Raw genomic sequence first — 14572 nt, 5'->3', positions numbered from 1 at the left:
GGCGCTGGGGGGGGGATTAAAGAGAGGCTGCGGTAGGCAGGGAAGGATAGACCGGAAGGATGACGATAGAGGCGAACCCAGCGAGGGAGATAAAGGAAGGGAGAGAGTGGGAATGAGTGGGAATGAGTGGGTGTGCCGACCCCTCTTTCTTCAAGGCAAGGTAGTGTGAGGTTAGTCGAGAATTAGTGTAAGATACTAGGTAGATGATGGATGATAATATGATTAGTTGAGTAGGAGAAGATTAGTTATAGATAGAAAGTGGAAAGTTGGTCAGCGGACAGCGCCGAGCGAAAACAGATGAGGAGATTCCAGGCCGGCGTTTGGTAGCGTTGTGGATTAAGGTCGCAGCCAGGCACTCTTCCCTTGACGGCCTGACTCCGTATCGCCGCCGCGGTTCCGTAATTACCACAGCCATACCGGACCGCTCCACCCCCGGCTGTCCAATCACCGGCCCGGAGGCAAACTGCAGGCGCTTAGTCGCTACCGGATCAGGCAGGTCGATCGCCTCCCGTCGCGTCTCCGGTGCCGTAGTCGTCCATCACAAGGCCGCTTGGAGTTCTGTTTCCTGTGTTGTCTTATCCATCGGCGGAGAAGATGCCACCTACAAAACTCAAAAGGGTGACCACAAAGCCATTGCGGGTGATGGATGGATGGATGGATGGATGGATGGATGGATGAATGAATGAATGAAGGAATGATGCATTGAATGGTGGAAATGTCTCCCATCAGTCGCGCCACGTTCTATCCGATTTATTGGTTCCCACTCCGAGGGTTAGGTACGATCTCGATACGGACCCGATCTCGCAAGGGCCTCCGGAGACGGTGACTAGAGCATCTTGGGATTTAAGACTAGGAGCTCGTTCCAGTTCACAAGCTTTTCTTCGTGCAAATTCTTCACGCGCATTCAATAGTGCCGGAGAGAGACCCATTCGCCGCGGTGGTGTGTGATACTGAGGATTCTAATTCGGGCACATCAGCCAATCTCCCCCGAATCAAGTCGGATCATCGGCGTGGGTGCTTTTGGCTAATTGTAAAAGGCAACTTGTTCTTGGCACCTGATGACGACACTTGCAGCCGTAGCCGAAGGGAATGATCCTCGACCTCCGAGACACCCCAAAAGCTTTCCGGGGCTTGCAGTCTGCACTGCAGTCTTCCAATGTCACTCACCTGTACTCCATACACGGCCGGCTTAAAGTGATAAAAATAAACATCTCTCAGTCTCAAGCCTCAATTGCGGTGTACTGCTGGCCATGCCCACTGCCCAGCCTCCTCTCAAGTCCTGCTGGCGACTAGTAATGATTGCCCGATCGGGCAAGGGCTGCCCGACAGCCTCATGGCGCCCCACTGTCATGCCTGAGTGCCTGAGGCCGCTTGGATCACCCGGTGGGGTTGAATTCTCCAACGTGGAATGCGTCGAATCATCCCGCCTTGCTCGCATCCATAGTCTGATCCCTGGACAATCTCCCCGCTCCGTACTCCGTGCCTCCGTCTGCGATCTCACCTGTTCTACCTCGATACGGTCGCATCCTACCCCGCATCACTCCCAAAAATCCCCTATTCCTTTGAAGTCTAGTTAAGCCGTCCAGCAACCATGGCCGACGCAGAGCTTGAGGAGGTCAGTATAACCTTCCGGGTTACAGTTTAACTTCCTCTGCCCTTCATTGCTTGATATTTTCCGCTTGGGATCCACCATCGACACTTCGTATCAAATGCTTAGAAGAGTAATAGATCAGACGTGCCCGTCTTGCGCAGCTCCAGCAACAGGGTGGCGCACGTGGTGGTTCCGACGGCAACCAGGAGGAACAAAGAAGGTATGAACCGATGCTTCATTGCTTCTGCGATTGTGAAATTGCTGACACTTATATTATAGGCAAGCTGAAGGTATGCCCAATGATAATCATCCCATGACAGGAGAACAGATCCTGGAAGGCCATTCGCCGTTGCCTCAACTACATCCCCAAGTCATATGCTTACCATTCTACGTCCCTAGCCGAACGCCGCACCACCATCCTGAATCAGATCCTCGAACCCGAAGCCGCCGATCGCCTGGGCCGCATCCGCCTCGTCAAGGAATCCCGCGCTGCCGATGTCGAGAACCGGCTGCTCGTGCTCGCCCAGAGCGGCCAATTGCGACAGAAGGTCTCCGAAGACCAGCTCAAGCAGCTTTTGAACGCCATGGCCGAGAATCAGCGCAAGGACGAGGAGGAGCACAAGATTGTGATCAGCCGGCGCGGTGGCTGGGATGATGACGACGACCTTTTGGATCTGTGAGATGATTTAGCGAAGGCATTCGGTGCAAACCGAATGCATGCCATTGTTCATGATACCTCCAGCTCTCCCATTGATGCTTGCGACCGTGCAGCTGAGTTCCTGCTATCAAAAGTACTTCCTGCCTTCATCATACCAGCCATCTTCTTCCACTGTTCATTGAATGCGTGGTCTTATATCCCCCGCAAGCACTCAAAAACCGGATACCAAGTAACCACACATTTAATTCAGGGCTCTCATCCCCCCAATAAAAATATAATACATCTAATTAACACCCTCACCACACCTAATCCACGCCCCTCCGTTCCGCCTCCTCCTTCTCTCTCTTCTTCTGTAACCGAATCATCCTCCTAATCTCCCTCATATCCGGCGGCTGCTCAATCCCCAACTCGTCCCTCAACACCCTAACATCCATCTCCAACACCTTCTCCCAATAAACATTAATCAACTCCTTACTCCGCAACCCACTCCGCAACGCCCACGGCAAATAAATCGAAAACAACCGCTCCCGCTCCGCAGGCTTCAACCTCACTGACGCAAACAGACTCAACCCCGTCATCGGAATCAGCGTATTCAGAAACTCAAACGCCTTGAGCGCCAGCTCCCCCTCCACGAAAATCGGCAATCCCGTCACAGCATGGTAGAAGTCATGACACTCGCGGTACCGCTGCATCACGTACGCGCATTCCTCGTCATCAATGTATTGCACGTTGTCCCGGGTGTCGGGCGACACGCCTTCCCGGTCGAGCCAGGTAGCGTAGGTCCGGCCGACGGTGTGTTCGGGGAGGGTACGGAGGTAGGGGAGTTTGAGGGTCTCAGAGGTGATGCGTGGACGGTCGCGGAGGATTTGTCGGCCTGTTGGATCGGAGAGCATCGCGTCGCGGAGACGGTAGATGAAGTAGGGTGTTGCGGTGGCTTCGCCGCAGGCGGCGATTAGGTCTGCGTGTTTTTTGTGCATCAATTTATTGCCATTGAAACGTCATTTTGTAAGGATTGGAGATTTACCTGCTCTCCGAGGGTTGATGAGAGCTCCCACGGCCGACCCAAAGGCCAGGGCACCGCGCTCCACAAAGTTCAACGGTACATGGCCGGGATAGTTTGGCGGAGGACGGTTGAAGCCGGAGAAAGGCCGTGCGTGGGACCGGAGAGAGATCGGTGCGCAGAAGAGAAGGTGATTGAGTTCGCGCGCGGGGAGAGCGGCGCTGCGCGTTCGGAGAACCGTCATGTTGGCTCTGAGTGAGGGTGACACGCTATAGACATGACCCTGGCGGATGGGTGCAGAGTGGTACGATGCGATGCGTTCGGGGAGATGCCGGATGGCGCGAGTGGTGGCTGTGCGGGGCCGTAGCGCTGATAAAGATCGATAAGATAGTGACATTTTTGGCGGCTCGGTGGGTTGCATGTGTCACTCTTGCTCCTGATTGCCATTGAGGGGTTTGTATTGGGATTGGAGGTTCAAGAACAATTCTCTGTTCTAGTTGAGCGTATAATTTTGCTCGGACTGATTATTCCCTCTGCAATTATCATACAGGATCCCTCTACCTGCCCTCCTTTTCTTCTCGTCCCTCCACATCAACTTCCACCTCTCTCCCCACATCCAAGATGAAACCCATCTGGTGGCCCGGCGAGCAACATGAGCTCTTCACAGAATGGGCCGTCACGCAAAGCATCGTCATCAACGGAGTCAGCCCAGCCCGGTTCGTTGGCCGCGGCTTAGGCATGATAGCCACGCGCAAGATCGAAGTACTCCCCCTCTCTCTCCCGTCCCCCCTCAACCATATACTGACACCCCCTCAGAAAGACTCCATCCTCATCTCCGTCCCCCACAGCGCAATGCTCACCCCCAGCAAGATCCCCTCGTCATTCATCTCCCTCTTCCCCGCAGACACACCAACCCACGCCCTCTACGCCGCATACCTCACCCACACCCCCACCACCACTGACCCCTGGCGCAACACCTGGCCCACAATCAGCGACTTCGCCTCCAGCATGCCAATACTCTGGCCGTCCTCCTTCATGTCCCTTCTCCCGCCATCCATCTCCGGCTTATGGTCCACCATCCCCTCTAGCCTTCCAAAGGAGAAGCAGCAACACGACACCTCCCACCAACACCTCCTGTCGCAACAAGAAGCCCGACTCACCAGGGACTGGGAGATCGTAGAACGGGTGCTTCCCGGTATGGAGTGGGAGAAGTTCAAGTACCATTGGATTATTGTGAATACGCGAAGCTTCTTCTATCTTTTGCCCGGGAAGGATATGCCTGAGGATAGATATGATGCTATGGCGTTGGTTCCGGTGGCGGATTATTTTAACCACTCGGATGAGGCGGTATGTTCCTCCTTCTTTCTCTCTTGAGTGGTTGGGTTGGATGTGGCTGACTTGGGTTCGCGAACAGTGTAATGTCAAGTTTGATGGAGAGAGATATGTTTTTCGTGCGGCAAAGGACTATGGTATTTTTCCCTTTGGAAATTGAGAACCAGTGGTTGGAATGGTGCTGATGTGGTGCAGAGGAGGGAGAGGAGATCTATATGAGCTATGGGCCTCACCCCAATGATTTCCTCTTTACGGAGTGTGAGTGGCTTGCTGCGGGTGTCTGGTTGGATTAGGCTAACTGTAATTAGATGGGTTCTTCTTGGAGGAGAATGTCTCCGAAACGCTGTGCCTAGATGATATTATATTCCAGGATCTCAGTCCGGCCATGCGGGAGGAGCTCGAGTTTCACAAATACGATGGGTACGTTGACCGGGTGTTCCAGCTGCACGGGTGCTAATAAAGGCAGAAACTATCAACTAACGGCCGATGGCGTCTGCTATCGCACGGAAGTCGCCGCCGGTCTTACATATATGCGACTCCAAGAATGGCAGGACTATGTCCTCGGCTACTCGACCCAAGGCGTCGATAAAAAGAAATCAGAAGCCGTCATCCGGAGATGGATCCATACCTATCTCAAGGAGGCAGACGCGACCATCGACCGGCTGGAGGATCTTAGTCCCGATAAGCCGGAACACCAAGGGATGGTCAGAATGCTGCTGAAACGGTGGTGGCAGATTAGAACTCTCTGTGATACAGCCATGCAGGCTGTGTCTGCTAACCAGTAAAAGAAAATCGGGGTATATTATCATATAAGTACAGACTTCCGCTCCGCTTACAAAATGTCGATAGGGATCGCACTGGACTCTCTCTGCTTCGACGTGTGCTGTTTCGCCAAAATCAGGTGCTTCATCATGTAATTCACCACACACTTGACACCAAGCTCTTCGCCTCTGCGCACGATGTAGCCATTCAAGTATTCAATCTCGGTCGTCTTGCCAGCGCGTACATCCTGCAGCATCGAGCTGTAGTTCTTAGCTGTCCTGCTGGCAAGCTGCGTAACCATCCACCGCAGACGCTCGGGGGAGAACCGGCTCTCGATGCCAGGAATGCCCTGCACTTCGGGGAGTGCGCAGATCACGCTCGAGATTTCCAGCAGCAGCAAGCGCATCACTCGAGTGAAGCTGTAGTTGTAAAGAAGCTCGCCGTTTTCGCAATTCATCGCGGCTGTCAGCGGGTTGATGACCGCATTCATCGCCAGCTTTTCCAGCTGGTACAGCATCAGGGAGGACGGGGTCTCCGCGACAGCAACAAGTGGCGGAGTAAGGGTCAATGTGCGCGTGAGGTACTTGGTACTGGGGGCCCAGTCCTCCTCTTTTTCGCTAATCACAGACGTAGAGTTCGCGGAAAGAGCCGGTCCGAGGATGGTCGTGCCGATGCCAGTATGCGCAACTTGAAAAGGTTCCTTTCTGCGCGCCAGCCCATGAGAGACGATACCGTGCATATAGTTGGGACGATTTTGCGGGTCAGGGAAAACCTTCTCATTGAGCTCGTCAATGACCCCCATTCCATTCTGAAGGAGCAGTACCGTAGAGTCAGGCGTCAAACGATGACTGACAGACTCCAATGCCATGGCCGTCACCGGCGCCTTGACGGCAACAACCAAGCATTCAATGCGCTCATCATCTTCGGCAGACTCGGCCAGGAACTCTTCCACGTCCCCCTCAGTCTCAGCTATGGGTTGAGCGTCTTCCCCATTTTGATCCCAGTATGGAAACGAGTGCCATGATTTGCCACTCAGGACATTGACGTCGAAGCCGGTCTTGATATCATCCAATCCGTTCGAATTCAACGCCAGGCACCTTTTCTTCGCCAGCCATGAGCTGTACAAGTCGGGATTATGCAATAGAAGAGTGACCGGTGGCGGAGACGGACGGCTCATGAGCGAATGGGCAACAAATGTGCCTACATTCCCGAGGCCGAGGATATGTATGCGTCCGGAGAGACGCTTTCCACTGTCTTCAGATGCTTCTTCGGCGTTTTGCATCCACGTCGCCATGAATCGGCTGGACGGGTTCCATGGGGAATTACGCCTTGACACAAGACATATTTCGCAAATGCCTGTCCGCCGCAGCGGACGGCGTCCCAGTATGTACGACACTTTGACGACTGGAGTAGATCACGCGATTAATTTCAGGACCGTCGGAGCTTCAAGATGGATGGGCCGTTGGCTAAAGTCTCATTCTAGAGGGAGCACACGTAGCGACCAAGCCCAGATACTTGCAGTCCTAATAACAACGTGCATGCCAATAGACGATATAGATCGGAGACAAGTTCTGGACCAAAAATAAAGTAGGAGGCGAACATGCAGGGTTTCACCGCCTCCGTGACCGCCTGCAGATAAAAAATCGACATTATCCGCTAGTCTCGATCCATCATCATCATTCCACGCCAGAATCCGCGCAAGATGGAGGCAGCAGATCTACTTCCGCTGCTCGAGCAGCTGGACGATAACATTGACGATCTTGAAGAGGCGTTGAAGCCCATCCTGGAGAGCTCCGTGGTGGCGACATCCAAGAAGCTCCCGGTCTTGGATAAGGCGAAATTTCACGTCTTGGTGACCTATGCCTTGGAGTCGTTGATTTTCTGTACGGCATGATGTTCATATTGAAATGACTAAGCTAACGGTGCTACAGCGTATCTGCGTCTCCATGGCGTGAATGCTAAAGAACATGCCGTGTTTAGAGAATTAACTAGAGTCAAGCAATACTTTGCGAAGATCACGGCGCTCGAAACCGAGCCGGAAAAGCGTACTCTAACTCTGGATAAGCAGGCTGCCAGTCGCTTCATCAAGCATGGTCTTGTGAGTTACTCGATCCGTCCGGTGGGTGGTGGTGGCTAACTGGATAGGCTGGAAATGACAAGCTCGATCTGGAGCGCAAGGAGCAGGAGGCAAAGGAGAGAGCGCGCGCACAGTTAAAGGCGTCGCTACTGGCTAAGAAAACAGAATCCGCCCAGAAATCCAGCAACTCCGATTCCGAGGCCGGATCCAACGATGAGAGCGCGAAGCCCGCCAAGCCTGCTGGCAAGTCTGGTGAGGATAAGAAGAAGGAGAAGCGCAGGGACAAACAGAAGAAGAAGATCAGCAAGGAGGAGCACAAGGAGGGAAAAAAGGAACGCCGCAAGAAGAAAGATGAAATGCGCAAGGCGAAGAAGTTGAAATGAGGGCTGCGGACAGGTGCTGTCGTTGACCGGCTGGCCGGTCTGAATGCGGCGTGCAGTACTGGATCTCGCAATTGATGCTGTGTGATTCCGTGGCTGCCGATTGCCGATTGCCGATTTTCTACTGCACGACAGTTTAAAGATGCGCCGCGCATACATGGAATGATTGATACCCATCACGGAAATGGCCTGAAATCCAAGGAACGACGGACAGTGACCCAGGCACCGCACAGGCCCGGTAGGTACCGGAGTCTTCCATGGCATACTAAGGACGAGTCATTTGACCACGAGTAGTGCCAACGAACAACCTCCGTATGACGGAGAATGTGTTCGCTCAGCCCTGTGGATCGATGCCGTGAGTCATTGCGCCGGAGTTAAGAGTACATCACACACATAGCATCACTAAATACCGAGACTTTGAGCAATCCAAGTAGTACTAGCCATGTACAGACCCGCGTAACCTACCATGACTTCAACCTCCTAATAACTTACACCTACACCATAACCACAACCCCAAAAATAGGTCCATTCTCCAAACTAATTACTAAATCCGACCCAACAACCGATAGTTAAGCGCCGGACCGGCAGCTGACAAAACACCCGAGGGCACCAATCAGCGACCCCCGAATTGCCAGGCCCATCGGAGTTTTCGAACTTTCTCCGCCCGACCATTCGAGCTTGTTCTTTTTGCATATATAAGAAACCCTCCCATCCCATCCCCTAACCACCAACGCCTCCCAAACCACCCACCACACACCACAACCCACCACACACACACCCACAAACACATCAACCATGCCTCGTCAACGCCGTGGAGCCGCGCCTACCCCCGCGCGCAGCGCCCCCACCCGCCCTACCGCCGCTCCCGCCAGACCGGCCCCTGCCTACGGCCAACAGCAGCAGCACCAACCTCACTCGACCGCCGCTCATCCCCAGCAGCACGCCGCTCCTCCCGCTCCTACTCCCGCTGCTGCTGCTCCTGCCCCTGTCCAGCAGAGCCAGGGTCCCGGTCTGTTCGGTCAGATGGCTTCGACTGCTGCGTGAGTTACCTTGCCACATCCATCCATACCTACAAACCAATCCAACCCCCTCAAGAACAAACCGCAATCTAACAAGAATGCATAAAAAATAGTGGTGTCGCAGTCGGTTCCTCCATCGGCCACGCCATCGGCGGCATGTTCTTCGGCGGCGGTGGCAGCAGTGCTCCCGCCGAGGCCCAGCAACAGGCTGCTCCTCCTGCGGCCGCTCAACCCATGGATAACGGTCTTTGGGCTGGGAACGCCACCAACAGCTCGTGGGAGGCCCCTGCTTGCGCTACCGATGTCCAGAACTTTCGTAAGTGTATGGATGAGAATAAGGGTGATTTGACGATTTGTGGGTGGTATCTGGATCAGTTGGTACGTTTACTTTCCCTTCCTTTTGGTGATTGGGGGTGGTGGGGAATGGGGGGTTTGAAGGGCTGGGCTAATGTGAATTTGTGAATAGAAAGCTTGCCAGGCTGCTGCTAAGCCTTACTAAGTGGGTTAAGTCACTTAGGGTTGGGGAGGAGATTGATAGATGGATGGATGAAATGATCTTATGGACTGGATTGGACTGAGCTGAGCTGGGCTGGGTGGCGGTGACGGTGATGCTGATATTGTTTGCATAGCGGCGACTACTACCTCTACTGACTGCCCTTGCTATTATCTTATTACTCCTATTACTCTTGTATAACATATACCATTTTTCTTATTTACTCGGGGCTTGTTGATATATGGTCTGGTTGGTGGCAGGCTAGATGATATACTGAAAAAAGAAACATTCCACTCTTCAATACTCTTCTGCATTCACTCATCTTGAATTGTAATGTAAAAGTACCTAAATGATATCCAAGATAGATTAGGTACAATTAGCCGGACATTCTGATAGTAAGTACATGAGACACGCTTCGCTCGCTGCAGCAATAGAAAGAATAATCGATTGATACAGATACACGGTCAGAACTAGGAATCACATCCTACCGTCTATCTCCATCATTCCTTGGCTGAAAGTTCAACTACACATCATTAGCATCACCCATCACAAACACCCCAATAGAGAAGTAAGTACCCACCTGATTCCCATTATAGAACTCCCGATCATCCCGCTCATTCTGCTGATCCCTCAACGTCCGAATATTCGGTCCCGTCCGCAGTCTACGTCCATTACTAGTTGAAGCCGGAGTCGACGCCGGCGCCGGCGCAGACTGCTCTGCCTCAGCCGCAGGTGTAGGCCCATATCCGAAAAACGAACCCACGAGACCCGTCGCCGTCCCAACAGCCGACGAAACAAGTCCATAGGCAGAAGATACTGCTCGGACGGGCAAGCTCGATGCCGTCGCGGAATACGCCTCCGTGTAGGATTGGATCGGGATCATGACGAGGTTAGCGGATGAGCCGAGGCCCAGTTCGGCGAGCGGGGTGTCTTCGTCGGTGAGGGTGAGGGTGCGGTTGGGTAGCGGGGTTAGGATGTGTTTGAGGTTGTAGGGGGATTTTTCTTCCATTTGGCTGTCGAGCCAGGGACGGATGTCGGCGCGGATGGTCTGCGTGGGGGTGAAGCTGGATCGGACGGAGCGGCCGTCGAAGAGGCGGACTTGGAGACGGTATTGGTTGGGGATGGAGGGTTGGCGGGGGGTGGGGATGGCAGTTGAGGGCTTGTCTTTGGGTTTGGTGGTTGGTTTGGGACTCTGCTTGGGTGTTGGGGTTTGCTTTTCCTGTTGGAGTTTCTTGCTCGGGGGTGATTGGGGTTGCGTAGTTCGCGCACCTTCTACTCGTCGCTTGCCTTCGCGGATGCTTGCGTCTCGGGGTTGGGATGGTTCAGTCGGAGGTGAGGGTTGGGGTTCGGGCTGAGATGGAGTTGGCGCTGCAACGGGGGATGTAGGTGCAGCGAGAGCAGATACAGGTGCTGGAGCAGGCACCGGAGGAGACACAGGCGCAGGAGATGATACTGGGGCAGGTGATACCGGTGTAGGAGCAGACACGGACGTGTCCGTATTCTGAGCTACCGTATCATCCCCAGTCTCACCTCCAATATCCTGCTGAACCGGCGCGCTCTCATTCAGCTTCGCAGCCAACCGATCCCGAAAGTCCTCCTTGGACAAGTCCGGGACAAGATAATCAGATAGCATGCCATTCCTGCAACGGTTAACTCGGACCCAACCCATGCACATCAGACATACTTTATCACGACGACGGTGGGAAACTTGACGATGGGACAGAAGGAGGCCAGGAAGCCTGCTTCGGGGGTGCCCTGAGTGAGGCGCAAAAGGACAGCTCGGGTGTCGAGCAAGCGGGATAACTGGGGGGAATTAGCATGGGCAGAACATACACTGTGGGAAGAAACATACCTCCTCATCGAAAGTAAAATACTCCTCCTCCCATTGTTTACTCGTCTGCTCATCATCTGGTATGAGTTAGCGCTGCGGAGTAACCAACCCCCTCCACGTCCAGTGTCCATCGAAGAGAAATGCCTCCTCACCTCTAACAAAACAAACGACAGCCTTATTCTCCGCCACCGCGGACGCAATTCCATCCTGCAGACTGCCTTGGTAGAACATGATGGCGTAGTCTACTTCGTCGTGGGTACAGTGAGTAAGTAAGTATGTAGCTGGTCAAAGAGCCCCGGAGCTATCGATAAGGCGATCGGCGCAAAAGACGCCGTCGCCGAAGTCCTCCGCCTTTCTCTCCCTCCTCTTGCTGGACCTCTTTCTAAGCTTATCCCCTCAATACCCATCCCAATTGCGCCAGCAATACACACACACATCCAGTAGGGGAGTACCCAGCCATGCGCTCTCTCCTCTCCGTCCTGAACCGGACAGCCACCACTACCCCGGCATGGCGCCCAGCATCCAGTATCCTCCGTACCTCTCGACTCTCCGATTCCCTCTGCACGCGCTGTCTCCTCCGCCGCCAACAACTCCGCTTCTACAACAATAACCAATTCTCCGATGACCAGCGATGGCTCTCAGTCGTTGATCATCCGTCCCAGGTGGTTCGTACGGGCCGGAAACATGGTCCGGGGTTGATTATTCTAGGTGCGTCTACCTATCCCCATCCCCATACCTTATACTTTCATTTACCCCCTCGTCTATATCCCCAAAACTAAATACTAACCAAACGAAAGCATTAATCCCCATAATCTCCTTCGCCCTCGGCACATGGCAAATCCAACGATTGGAATGGAAAACCGACCTCATTGCCAAATACGAAGACCGACTCGTGAAACCCCCTCTCCCATTACCACCGAAGATCGATCCCTCGGTTGTACCCGAATTCGATTACCGAAGAGTCACGGCCACGGGAACCTTTCGTCACGATCAGGAGATGTTGGTTGGGCCGCGGATGCGGGAAGGGCAGGATGGGTTTTTTGTGGTGACGCCGTTGGAGCGCGGGGAAGGGGAGAGTACGGTGTTGGTGAATCGGGGGTGGATTTCACGGAAGATGAAGGATCAGAAGGATCGAGGGGTTGGGGCGGTGGATGGGAAGGAGGTCGTGGTGGAGGGGTTGTTGAGGGAGCCGTGGAAGAAGAATATGTTTACGCCTGAGAATAAGCCCGAGGAAGGGAAGTTTTATTTTCCTGATATTGAGCAGATGGCTGAGTTGACGGGGAGTCAGGCTGTTTGGATTGAGGAGACTATGGGTATGTTTTGTTCTTCTATTGGAGGGGGTTGGGGATGGGACGGCTAACGATATGTCTAGTTCCTGATCTCGTCGAGGCGTATGATCGCGAGGCCAAGGGCATCCCCATTGGTCGCGCCGCTGAAGTCAACCTCAAGAATAACCACAGCCAGTATATCTTTACATGGTAGGTTCCTCCTCCCTGCCCGTGGAATTCCGCTAATGTCCCCAGGTACGGCTTGTCGCTGGCAACCTCCATCATGCTGGGGATGATCATCCGTAAACGTCCCAACGAGGCCACCCGGCGTGTGCGCCAGAGTCGGAACTGGTAGATGTCGCGTGGTGGTGTTCGGCTTGTATCTATAGAGTTCGTGTGTATGTATATCATGGTGGCATCGCCAATCTCATATCCTGCAGCAGCTCCTTGGGCAAGTGCTTCTGCGCCAGCGAGAAGATCGTCGTCGCGCTGTTGACATGCCGTTGTCTGTGAATGAATTAGTAATGTTTGTAAAAGAGCGCGGTCGATTCACCTCCGCATCAGGGTCGCAACATCGCTATCGTCGATGGTCTTGCGCCCCGCGTGCTTAGAATATGCCGTCAGGTCCTCGCTCGCCTGTTCAAAGTACCATGCCGACGCCTGCTCAATCGCTGCCAGTGTTTCCTTGCTGATCTTCGCCTTGGACCCGTGTCGCGCCCGCGCAAACCGGGTGGCCAGCTTCTTCACGACCCCGACGGGGAGGTTAGGCACCGGGATACCATGTCGGGAGAGCTTCTCCTGCTTGGTGCCGGGGATGAATCGGTCCTCGTCTCGCAGGCCTCCCCCGGCGATCCCTGGACTCTGGCTTTCGCTCAGCACCATCGGTTCGGGCATCGGAGATTCCATGCCAAAGTCGTTACCAGCTATAGATACGCTAGCATCATCGACCCCCGCCTCCGTGTCTAATGGCATGTCCACCGGAAGCTCGAACCCTTCGTCATCGTGGATGGGTCCATCCTGGTCCAGATCCTCGCCCGGCGGGGGTGGGGTTGGGAAGTTGAAGTCAAAGTTGAACCGTCCGAGGTCCTCCGTTTCTCCTCTGTACGCATGTTTAGCGGTGTAATTACGCATATCAGGCAAAACTCACCCTCTGTCAAAGTCACCCTGACTAATGACTGTATCCTCCCCTTCGCCTTCATTTTCATCCCCCACGATCCCCGTATCATCCCCATCTTCACTCTCACTCTCAATCCTAGTCGCAGCCCCAATCTCACTCATCCGAGGCCCGCCAGCACTCATCATAGACAATCTCCCCCTGTCATGTTCACTAGTAGCCCGTCGAGGATATTCGATCGAGGTATGCGTAAGGTCTTCTTCTTCAAAAGCTAGCGACAACCGGGGTGGGCGCATCTCCGGCTCTTCATCCACCTCATCTACCTCTTCCAGCGGCAGCGATAATCGAGGTCGCTCAATCTCGGGCTCATTGTCCAGCTCCTCAATTTCATCCCTCTCTGGTTCAGGCTCGGGCTCGGGCTCTGGTTTATCCTGCGGCGATGATCGGATTGGTTGAGTTGTTGGAGCAAGGGCTGCAGGGCATTAGCCAATGATATAGATAAATGTATTTGTCCGCACCTTTTCCCAAGTTCTGGAGGATATCGAACGTAGTCTCACGCTGGACTCGCCCGCTGCGTCTACGATCGCGTCCGGGCGTGTTTGCTGCGCGTCGCTGCATCGCCTGCACCCGATACGGCGTGGATGGTGCGCCTGCGCCCCTGTTCCGCGGGGTCCGTCGGTTCGCGGATGGGGTGTTGGCTGCGAGTCGGCTAGGCGTGAGGGGATATCGGGTATGTCCGGGAAGTCGTTGCAGCTGGTTCAGTTAGCACATACCGTCGAGTCGGAGAATCAGCTTACCCCTGTGAGAGTGGTGTCCCCTACTGGGGTGAATGCTTCGGAGCCATCAGACACTCGCGGTGACCGGCGACGCGGGTTGGGAGTGGTCGCCATAGCTTGCTGGACGAGATTGAACCATCAAGCGGTCATGGATTCAATAGCAGTAGTGCGCTTAGTCGACATGACAGCAGTCCATGATAATCGACGGCAGAGGGGGGTATGATGATGAAGAGGGGAGCTGTCGAGAAGCGCGTCGGACATCGGCCGTGCA

The 14572-nt window shown here is 54.2% G+C and overlaps 9 protein-coding genes across 9 annotated transcripts; 5 read left to right on the top strand and 4 right to left on the bottom strand.

Annotated features, from left to right (window-relative positions):
- The first annotated feature begins 1475 nt into the window (after positions 1-1475).
- Positions 1476-2532, top strand: BO94DRAFT_537462 (DNA-binding protein). The gene is made up of 4 exons (XM_025612275.1): positions 1476-1615; positions 1729-1811; positions 1871-1881; positions 1991-2532. The coding sequence occupies exons 1-4, from the start codon at positions 1592-1594 to the stop codon at positions 2269-2271; spliced, it is 399 nt and encodes a 132-aa protein (XP_025465012.1). The 5' UTR covers positions 1476-1591; the 3' UTR covers positions 2272-2532.
- On the bottom strand, positions 2441-3533 carry coq4 (ubiquinone biosynthesis protein COQ4). The gene is made up of 2 exons (XM_025609312.1): positions 3274-3533; positions 2441-3207 (listed from the first exon to the last, which is right to left on the bottom strand). The coding sequence occupies exons 1-2, from the start codon at positions 3491-3493 to the stop codon at positions 2555-2557; spliced, it is 873 nt and encodes a 290-aa protein (XP_025465011.1). The 5' UTR covers positions 3494-3533; the 3' UTR covers positions 2441-2554.
- Positions 3534-3671: 138 nt separating this feature from the next.
- Positions 3672-5606, top strand: BO94DRAFT_537461 (uncharacterized protein). The gene is made up of 6 exons (XM_025612274.1): positions 3672-4011; positions 4066-4596; positions 4664-4718; positions 4777-4839; positions 4890-5001; positions 5048-5606. The coding sequence occupies exons 1-6, from the start codon at positions 3871-3873 to the stop codon at positions 5364-5366; spliced, it is 1221 nt and encodes a 406-aa protein (XP_025465010.1). The 5' UTR covers positions 3672-3870; the 3' UTR covers positions 5367-5606.
- Positions 5367-6916, bottom strand: BO94DRAFT_537460 (ketopantoate reductase family protein). Its single transcript, XM_025612273.1, has one exon. The coding sequence runs from the start codon at positions 6635-6637 to the stop codon at positions 5414-5416; it is 1224 nt and encodes a 407-aa protein (XP_025465009.1). The 5' UTR covers positions 6638-6916; the 3' UTR covers positions 5367-5413.
- A 111-nt stretch (positions 6917-7027) lies between these two features.
- On the top strand, positions 7028-8252 carry BO94DRAFT_626341 (uncharacterized protein). The gene is made up of 3 exons (XM_025617353.1): positions 7028-7226; positions 7275-7441; positions 7489-8252. Exons 1-3 carry the CDS (start codon positions 7046-7048, stop codon positions 7801-7803), a joined length of 663 nt encoding a protein of 220 aa, XP_025465008.1. The 5' UTR covers positions 7028-7045; the 3' UTR covers positions 7804-8252.
- A 70-nt stretch (positions 8253-8322) lies between these two features.
- On the top strand, positions 8323-9416 carry BO94DRAFT_537457 (coiled-coil-helix-coiled-coil-helix domain-containing protein). Its single transcript, XM_025612272.1, has 3 exons — positions 8323-8840; positions 8933-9197; positions 9286-9416. The coding sequence occupies exons 1-3, from the start codon at positions 8596-8598 to the stop codon at positions 9316-9318; spliced, it is 543 nt and encodes a 180-aa protein (XP_025465007.1). The 5' UTR covers positions 8323-8595; the 3' UTR covers positions 9319-9416.
- Positions 9417-9605: 189 nt separating this feature from the next.
- Positions 9606-11409, bottom strand: BO94DRAFT_537456 (UBX domain protein). The gene is made up of 5 exons (XM_025612271.1): positions 11296-11409; positions 11165-11220; positions 10997-11115; positions 9893-10952; positions 9606-9835 (listed from the first exon to the last, which is right to left on the bottom strand). Exons 1-5 carry the CDS (start codon positions 11372-11374, stop codon positions 9797-9799), a joined length of 1353 nt encoding a protein of 450 aa, XP_025465006.1. The 5' UTR covers positions 11375-11409; the 3' UTR covers positions 9606-9796.
- A 109-nt stretch (positions 11410-11518) lies between these two features.
- Positions 11519-12918, top strand: BO94DRAFT_626338 (cytochrome oxidase assembly protein SHY1). The gene is made up of 4 exons (XM_025617352.1): positions 11519-11851; positions 11941-12456; positions 12516-12621; positions 12667-12918. Exons 1-4 carry the CDS (start codon positions 11602-11604, stop codon positions 12764-12766), a joined length of 972 nt encoding a protein of 323 aa, XP_025465005.1. The 5' UTR covers positions 11519-11601; the 3' UTR covers positions 12767-12918.
- On the bottom strand, positions 12394-14415 carry BO94DRAFT_497278 (uncharacterized protein; the record flags this gene model as incomplete). The annotated part of the gene is made up of 5 exons (XM_025609311.1): positions 12394-12918; positions 12965-13510; positions 13559-13997; positions 14044-14278; positions 14323-14415. 5 exons carry the CDS (start codon positions 14413-14415, stop codon positions 12819-12821), a joined length of 1413 nt encoding a protein of 470 aa, XP_025465004.1. The 3' UTR covers positions 12394-12818.
- Positions 14416-14572: the final 157 nt, after the last annotated feature.

Source organism: Aspergillus sclerotioniger (assembly GCF_003184525.1).
Source record: "Aspergillus sclerotioniger CBS 115572 chromosome Unknown BO94scaffold_23, whole genome shotgun sequence".
Taxonomy (NCBI): Eukaryota; Fungi; Ascomycota; class Eurotiomycetes; order Eurotiales; family Aspergillaceae; genus Aspergillus; species Aspergillus sclerotioniger.
Note: the sequence above shows the minus strand (reverse complement) of the source record. Positions and strands in the feature narration are given on the sequence as shown.

What these genes read in the sequence shown, in the direction of transcription:
- BO94DRAFT_537462 (XM_025612275.1), top strand. Translation starts at nt 1,592, where the DNA reads ATGGCCGACGCAGAGCTTGAGGAG. An exon ending in CCGACGCAGAGCTTGAGGAG is followed by an intron (nt 1,616 to 1,728) that starts GTCAGTATAACC and finishes GAAGAGTAATAG; the next exon opens with ATCAGACGTGCCCGTCTTGC.
- coq4 (XM_025609312.1), bottom strand. Translation starts at nt 3,493, where the DNA reads ATGACGGTTCTCCGAACGCGCAGCGCCGCTCTCCCCGCGCGCGAACTC. An exon ending in CATCAACCCTCGGAGAGCAG is followed by an intron (nt 3,208 to 3,273) that starts GTAAATCTCCAA and finishes AAAAACACGCAG; the next exon opens with ACCTAATCGCCGCCTGCGGC.
- BO94DRAFT_537461 (XM_025612274.1), top strand. Translation starts at nt 3,871, where the DNA reads ATGAAACCCATCTGGTGGCCCGGCGAGCAACATGAGCTCTTCACAGAA. An exon ending in TAGCCACGCGCAAGATCGAA is followed by an intron (nt 4,012 to 4,065) that starts GTACTCCCCCTC and finishes ACACCCCCTCAG; the next exon opens with AAAGACTCCATCCTCATCTC. An exon ending in TCGTGCGGCAAAGGACTATG is followed by an intron (nt 4,719 to 4,776) that starts GTATTTTTCCCT and finishes GATGTGGTGCAG; the next exon opens with AGGAGGGAGAGGAGATCTAT.
- BO94DRAFT_537460 (XM_025612273.1), bottom strand. Translation starts at nt 6,637, where the DNA reads ATGGCGACGTGGATGCAAAACGCCGAAGAAGCATCTGAAGACAGTGGA.
- BO94DRAFT_626341 (XM_025617353.1), top strand. Translation starts at nt 7,046, where the DNA reads ATGGAGGCAGCAGATCTACTTCCGCTGCTCGAGCAGCTGGACGATAAC. An exon ending in CTTGGAGTCGTTGATTTTCT is followed by an intron (nt 7,227 to 7,274) that starts GTACGGCATGAT and finishes ACGGTGCTACAG; the next exon opens with CGTATCTGCGTCTCCATGGC. An exon ending in GCTTCATCAAGCATGGTCTT is followed by an intron (nt 7,442 to 7,488) that starts GTGAGTTACTCG and finishes CTAACTGGATAG; the next exon opens with GCTGGAAATGACAAGCTCGA.
- BO94DRAFT_537457 (XM_025612272.1), top strand. Translation starts at nt 8,596, where the DNA reads ATGCCTCGTCAACGCCGTGGAGCCGCGCCTACCCCCGCGCGCAGCGCC. An exon ending in CAGATGGCTTCGACTGCTGC is followed by an intron (nt 8,841 to 8,932) that starts GTGAGTTACCTT and finishes CATAAAAAATAG; the next exon opens with TGGTGTCGCAGTCGGTTCCT. An exon ending in GGTGGTATCTGGATCAGTTG is followed by an intron (nt 9,198 to 9,285) that starts GTACGTTTACTT and finishes ATTTGTGAATAG; the next exon opens with AAAGCTTGCCAGGCTGCTGC.
- BO94DRAFT_537456 (XM_025612271.1), bottom strand. Translation starts at nt 11,374, where the DNA reads ATGTTCTACCAAGGCAGTCTGCAGGATGGAATTGCGTCCGCGGTGGCG. An exon ending in ATTTTACTTTCGATGAGGAG is followed by an intron (nt 11,116 to 11,164) that starts GTATGTTTCTTC and finishes AATTCCCCCCAG; the next exon opens with TTATCCCGCTTGCTCGACAC. An exon ending in AGTTCTATAATGGGAATCAG is followed by an intron (nt 9,836 to 9,892) that starts GTGGGTACTTAC and finishes AATGATGTGTAG; the next exon opens with TTGAACTTTCAGCCAAGGAA.
- BO94DRAFT_626338 (XM_025617352.1), top strand. Translation starts at nt 11,602, where the DNA reads ATGCGCTCTCTCCTCTCCGTCCTGAACCGGACAGCCACCACTACCCCG. An exon ending in TCCGGGGTTGATTATTCTAG is followed by an intron (nt 11,852 to 11,940) that starts GTGCGTCTACCT and finishes ACCAAACGAAAG; the next exon opens with CATTAATCCCCATAATCTCC. An exon ending in TTGGATTGAGGAGACTATGG is followed by an intron (nt 12,457 to 12,515) that starts GTATGTTTTGTT and finishes CGATATGTCTAG; the next exon opens with TTCCTGATCTCGTCGAGGCG.